This window comes from Lepidochelys kempii, chromosome 8, assembly GCF_965140285.1.
Source record: "Lepidochelys kempii isolate rLepKem1 chromosome 8, rLepKem1.hap1, whole genome shotgun sequence".
Taxonomy (NCBI): Eukaryota; Metazoa; Chordata; order Testudines; family Cheloniidae; genus Lepidochelys; species Lepidochelys kempii.
In genome coordinates this window covers 74,224,556-74,231,435 of record NC_136387.1, presented here as the reverse complement: position 1 = coordinate 74,231,435, position 6,880 = coordinate 74,224,556, and the positions used below count along the sequence as shown (strand labels likewise).

General features: G+C 43.5%; 1 protein-coding gene across 3 annotated transcripts in view; it reads left to right on the top strand.

The window, feature by feature from the left end:
- Positions 1 to 2,655: 2,655 nt before the first annotated feature.
- Positions 2,656 to 6,880, top strand: part of FNBP1L (formin binding protein 1 like) — a 95,669-nt gene continuing 91,444 nt past the window's right edge. Inside the window, exon 1 of one of the 3 annotated variants that reach the window (XM_073357021.2) lies at positions 2,656 to 3,099. In XM_073357021.2, coding sequence (XP_073213122.1) covers positions 3,076 to 3,099 — 24 coding nt within the window. In that variant the 5' untranslated portion in view covers positions 2,656 to 3,075. The remainder of the gene's footprint in view (positions 3,100 to 6,880) is intronic. The other 2 variants (XM_073357022.2, XM_073357023.2) reach the window with 2 other exon arrangements.

Sequence of the window (6,880 nt, the reverse complement as noted above, 5' to 3'; positions counted from 1 at the left end):
GAGTTTCAACATCATGACTGACACCCCATGGTCTCCTGCGATCCTCAGCCTTCGTCATCCTGATCCTGAAAGATGTCCTGACCTGACCAGGCAACAGAGAGGTACCACTGGGATTCATCTGGAGTAGGTAGAGGTGACAAACACCACATGGGATGAAATGGGATACAACTTTAACAGCGTCAACAACAGCTCCAGATCATATCTACGAACTTATTTTTTACCCAGAAGGTCAGTTATCATCTTTGATACCATCTGAGAAACTGTCAAACAAGGGTTTTTGTCCTTATAAAAAGCTCTCTTCAACTAACGGGAAGGGGAGCAAGGGATATTGCTAAAATGAAAGCCTTACTTTAATACTTTACATTTCAAATGCTGTTTTTCCTTCTTTTCTGTATCTAATAGAAGATTAAAAGGATTTTTAATGGGGTGTTTGCCATGGTACTAAGCAGACTGAGGTCTCTGTATACTAAACTCTGAACCTTGTTTAAAACTGTTTTAATGTTGGACTGTGAGAGAGTCATGTTAACATCTTTGACCCTTTGGACCCATATATTCCATCTAAACTAATATATTTTATTGCCCCAGTCCTGCTTTCAGGGAACATAACATCTGGCACAACACTCGCATAAATCTGCACACATACAGGGGGCTGAATCCATTTCCTGCTGTAAAGTCACTGATTTAAACAGTTACTCTAGGAATGAATTTGGCCCATGATCTTTATCATAGCAGCTGTGCAGAGACATATGTTTCATACAAGATCACCTGTTTATTATTTTGATAATTCCTTGCTTTACTGAAAAAAGAAAGTTGATGGAATTCAGAGGCTTATTAAAGCTTAACTTTGTCCGTTTATAAGATGAAACCTATTTAAACAAGACAACTAGGCACATTACCTAAAAGGTGACTTGCAAATGGAAAAAAAGTTTTTCCCTCTTTGCTTCATAACATATAACAAAGGCCTGAAAAGTGTTTCTGCGCACCCCTCCTTAACTGCTTTTTTAACCTTAAAAATTCAGATTTTGTCTATCCTGAAACACTACGGATGACTAGAAAGCTAGCAGGTTAGCCAGAGTAGAAATATATACCAAGGAAGTGAAACCTCATTGAAGGGGAATTTATTTTTGATTGTTTAAAACTTTGTTTTTTGTTAACGCCTTTTTAACTTAAAACATTTCCTCTCAAATGTTTAAGTTAAATAGATGTTAACAGAAAACAAAGTTTTAAACCATCATAATAAAAATTTCAGAGGGGTAGCCGTGTTAGTCTGTTTCAGCAAAAACAATGAGGAGTCTTGTGGCATCTAATAAATTTGTTAGTCTTTAAGGTGCCACAAGACTCATAGATATTAAGACCATTATGATCATCTAGTCTGACCTGCACAATGCAGGCCACTGCATCTCACCCACCCACCCACTCCTGCAATAAACCTCTCACCTATGTCTGAGCTATTGAAGTCCTCAAATCATGGTTGAAAGACTTCGAGGTGCAGAGAATCCTCCAGCAAGTGACCCGTACCCTGTGCTGCAGAGGAAGGCGAAAAACCCCCAGGGCCTCTTCCAATCTGCCCTGGAGGAAAATTCCTTCCCGACCCCAAATATGGTGATCAACTCGTTGTTTATAATAAAAAAAAGTTCCCTTTCAACATATCCCTTTAATTAAGAGCTAAGGAAGCATCTGAGTCATTCTTGTCAACCAACAAAAATTGGTAAAACAAGACCTCACATTTCTAAGGTGAAAAACAAGCAGAAAGAAACTTTAAAAGAAGGACTTTTCAGGATCTATTAATGCATAATTATAAAAATAAGGGAGTCAAAAACCAGATTCCTCCTCCTTTCAGATCTCTCTTAGCATCACAATAGTGTATCTAATCAAAGCTTTAGTATTGTTCCCTGTAGTTCTGGTTGGATGAATAATGCTTTCAGATACAACTGCACTGGCAATATTGATTTAGAAGCTGAGTGTTTTCCTGCCTGAGTCATTCTCTGTGGAATTGTGTGGCCTATACCGAGGTACAAAGCTTTAAGGGGAACATCTTGGTCAGGTGCTATATAGCACGATTTTAATGAGTTCCTGTAATGACATCCTTCCTTGTTCATAAGAAGAAATATTACATAAGGCATGTGCTCAGGTATTATTTTTACTTACTGAGTCAGAAATAATTTCTCAGTCTCAGATCAATGCTCAGCAGCAGTGAGTTTCCGTATGGATCCCACTTAATTTCCTTTATTTGCATGTTGCCTTGGCTATTCCACATTTAGTTTGCTCTCTTCCCCATGTTTAAGAAATAGAAACCAATGGTTGTAATCGATTCCCCCTGCCTGGATTCTCTGGGAACAGGCTGGGTCGGGATCAGCACAGGAGAAAAAGGGAGGGGCTCTTTCTTCCGGGCTTCTACAGCAGGAGGTTTCCTGAGCCGGCAAGGGCAGGCAGCTGTCCGCTGCCAGAGAAAGCCTTGGAACAGTGGCGCGCAGCCCCGGGAGAGCGAGTCGTCTGCCCCCTCCCCCGCACCCCCATGCTGGGAAATAGCCCTTCTACCCCGACCTGCTCCCCCTGCCATAAAAGACGCCCCTAAAGCGAGACCCCCAAGAGTGACCCCCCATTCGTAAAAAGCCCCGCCCGCGAGACTCTCCCGAGGGGGGCGTTCCCTCCCCAGCGCGGGCCCCCGAGGAAGCCCCCTTTCCACCGCCAGACCCCCACCCCGCAAAGGGAGACCCCGCGTCCCCAGGAAGGAGCCCTCGATCCCCGTCTGAGACCCCCCTCCCCACAGTGAGACCCAGAGAGCTGCGCTAGGGCTCCTCTAGGGGCCCTATTACGGGAGGAGGTAGCGCAGCCCCGACCTTGTCCCTGGGCCTCCCTGGGGAGCGGCGGCCTCTCCCCTCCCCCGTAGCCGAGCCCGCCCCTCTCCCAGCCTCCTCCGCGGCTCCCCCTCCCCTTGTCCCCAGCCCGTGGAGCCGCCGCAGCCTGACTCGCCGCAGCTACCTCTCGTCCTGCCCCGGTCGCCCAGGAGACCCCGGCCCTGTGCAGCCACCCCGGACCCGCTTCTCGTCAGCCTGCGCTGCCCGCGGAGCCGCCATGAGCTGGGGCGCGGAGCTGTGGGTGAGTCGCTGCTGGCGCCTCATTGTGTCTGGGATTCACCCGCTCCTAGTCTGCCGAGGGACTCCCGGGGGAGCGGGGCCGGGGGCTGGCGGGCTTTTGTTAGGCTGCCGAGAGGAGGGACAGGCCCGTGGCCCTCCCGCCCCCTGGCAACCGGGCCGAGGCGCTTGGGGATGGGCAGCGGGGAGCACTGGGGAGGGGGCGGGTGGGCCGAGAGGGCAGTGGGGAGCCATGGGGATGGGCCATGGGGAGGGGAATGGAGGAAGAGGGCTTGGCTGGGCACTGAGGAAGTCTGGGGAGGAGGATTGGGATGGGAAGGGGAGGTTGGGGATGGGCAGTGAGGGGGACTGGGATGGGAAGGGGAGGTTGGGGGTGGGCAGTGAGGGGGACTGGGATGGGAAGGGGAGGTTGGGGGTGGGCAGTGAGGGGGACTGGGATGGGAAGGGGAGGTTGGGGATGGGCAGTGAGGGGGATTGGAGATAGCATGACAGTTGGGGGCTGGATATTGGGCTGGGAATAGGATAGTGCTGGGCAGTGGGTAGGTGCTTGGTGGCGATTTATGGGGCTCTAGGAGAGTGCTGCATCCGAATTTCTAGTGCCCATCACTACAGTGGCTAAGCAATGGTAATGAGTGGCAGCTGGGGGAAAGTGGCATTGGGGATGGCTGTAAGTGCCTTTAGAGTAGTCTTTTGTGAACCACAACAGTATATCAACAAACAAATTTTTTTGGTGAGCAAGGACAGGGATGAAAAGGACTTTACAGTTTGTTCAGTCCCTTTTAGTGTGAGTCAGTTGTGCCTGGTATCCTGTGTCAGGGGATTCAGAGAATGCTGAGCTGCTGGGGATGGGCTAGCAGTAGATAGCAGGAGGTGCTGTGGTGAAGAAGAGAGATTAGTGAGTAATGTAAGTAAAGTCTGATCCTGCGTGTATTTAGGCACCTGAGCAGTCCCATAGAATTTGGAGACAACTCACATCCGTAAAGCTACTCTCCTGTATTTGCAGGATCAGAACCTTAGTTACTTAAATGGGGGATTGAAGAGAGAGGGACTATTTCTATACAGGCCTATTGATGGCACATAATTGTCAGAACAGTTCACTGTTTTTGAAAAAAGAAGAGTCCCACAAGCAAATAATTTTGAGGTGTGTCATCTCACTATGTACAATTCTGTAATGCATCTGACGAAGTGGGTATTCACCCACGAAACCTTATGCTCCAATACATCTGTTCGTCTATTAGGTGCCACAGGACTCTTTGCAAATTCTATAATAATGGCCTAAAGTATTACAGCATAATACAGAGTATAGGGCTGTTACTTTCCTATAGTACTTTTTGTACAAAGAATGCATGGCTGCAAACCAGGCAGTAGCATCTCTTATGTGTCCACACTACATCTTTGTCTTAAAAATTTCCACCATTACTACAAGCAGTTTGATTCTGCTAATGGTAGTTGTAGAGGAAGTGCTAGTGTGGACAGGGCTCCAGGTAACCACCAGTGTTTTTAAGTACCATGATGTCTAAACCAGTTCAGGGTGAATCAACATGATATGGTACATTTTCTACACTACTGTGCCCACCATTGGTACCACAAATGGCACAGTGGTGGTTGCAATGGTGGGAAATTTTAGGGAAAAAATCCTACTGCCCAGAAGGGCTCAGTTCTCCAATTTTAAATGCCTTCTGCCATATGTAGAGCTAGGTATTATGATGATGATTACTATATACTAGGGCTGTCAAGCGATTAAAAAAATTAATTGTGCAATTAATCGCATTGTTAATAATAGAATACCATTTATTTAAATATTTTTGGATGTTTTCAAATATATTGATTTCAATTACAACACAGAATACAAAGTGTACAGTACTCACTTTATGTTTATTTTTTATTACAAATATTTGTTCTGTAAAAAACAGAAGAAATACTATTTTTCAATTCACCTCGTACAAGTACTGCAATGCAATCTCTTTATCATGAAAGTTGAACTTACAAATGTATATGTAAAAAAAACCAAAAAACACCACCTGCATTCAAAAATAAAACAATGTAAAACTTCAGAGCCTGCAAGTCCACTCAGTCCTACTTTTTATTCAGTCAGTCACTCAAACAAACAAGTTTTACATTTATGGGAGATAATGCTGCCTGTTTCTTGTTTACAATGTCACCTGAAAGTGAGAACAGGCATTTGCATGGCACTGTTATAGCTGGCGTCGCAAGATAATTACATGCTAGATGTGCTAAAGAGTCATCTGTCCCTTCGTCTTCAACAACCATTCCAGAGGACATGCGTCCATGCTGATAACTGGTTCTGCTTGATAACAATTCAAAGCAGTGCAGACTGATCTATTTGTTTAAGAAGAGAGTGTGGCATGAAGAGACAATTTTTCTGATAAAAACACTTTACTGGAAAAATAAATGTTAGAGCTTTATAGTTTGAAGAAGTTTAGTCAGTATTGCTTCATTTTATCCCCCAGTGTGATAGTTGGTCTGTTATGCTAAATGGAATACAAGGGATTTGTTGGGATGTTTATGTGATAGTGTAACGTGTGAATTGTATTCCAGGTAAGACACCGGTTTGAGAGGTATCAGTACTTAGATTGAAAACTGTTTGGCGCATGGATTATCTTTCTGTTCTGTACTTGTGCAGCACCTAACTCAATGGGACACGCTGGTCTAAGACTAGGGCTCTTAAGCGCAATGATAATAAAATAATAAATAATAATAATATTGGTTCATTGCCTGCTAACAGTGCTGCTACACTGCCTTCACAAACTAAAGCAAAAAATATAAGTGAAAGTTCTTGTAATTTTATTAACAATAGCAGTTTATATATAGAATTTGTATTAACAGCACAAATAACTAAATTGAATTCACACCTGTGCAAAAAATAAAATGAAAAGTTTGTGTGTCGGATAATATATGCACGTCTTGGGTGGGCTGAAATACGCTGCTGGACTTTGTACCTCAGCACACCCAAAATGTGTGTATTGGCTGAACAGAATGCTCCCTGTTGTGTGTTAGTGCTTACATATATGTGTATATTTTTTAAAATGTGAACTAAAAATAGTTAAAAGGTTTGTTAGTTTAAGCTGACATATCTGTAGAACTACTTTCGTCTACAGTTTTTCTTCACACTGCATAAAAAATTGCTCCATCCCCTTTATTTCCCAACTCACATATCTTGTTACAACTTTCTGATCCATTTTTAAGAGTGTTGTTCCCTTAATAGCCTTATTCTCACTCGTGTATTTGTTTCTACGGTCACCCCTGCAGCATATTCTAAATTCACCTGTCTTAACAGAGTTTAAAATATTATTTATCATTCTATCTTGGTGAGCATGCACTGTCTGATGGTTAGACCAGACTACAGGGAGTAGGGAGGTCTTGGGTTCTGTTCCCAACTTATCCAGCTGTCACTATTTATGTCTTTGTGTGAATTACTCTGTCCTTCAGTTTCCCTATCTGTAAAATGTGACTAATATCTACTTCATATAGGATAATTAATGTTTGTAAATCTTAGATCCTCTGATGAAAGATAACATGTAGTGACAAAGTATTGCTTCTATATTTTATTATAGGATGAAAAATGCTGCTATTTTATTTAAGCAGATATATTTTTCAGGGATTTAACTAAATTTTAAATTTGTGTACTGTGTATCTAGTGACCTCATGCTCAGTTCAGTAGCTGTGAGACAGTTACACATTTAGGCTTCATGTCTGGAAAGACTTAAGCACATGCTTAACTTTACACACTGATTTCATAGTTAAGCATGTAAAGTTAATGTATA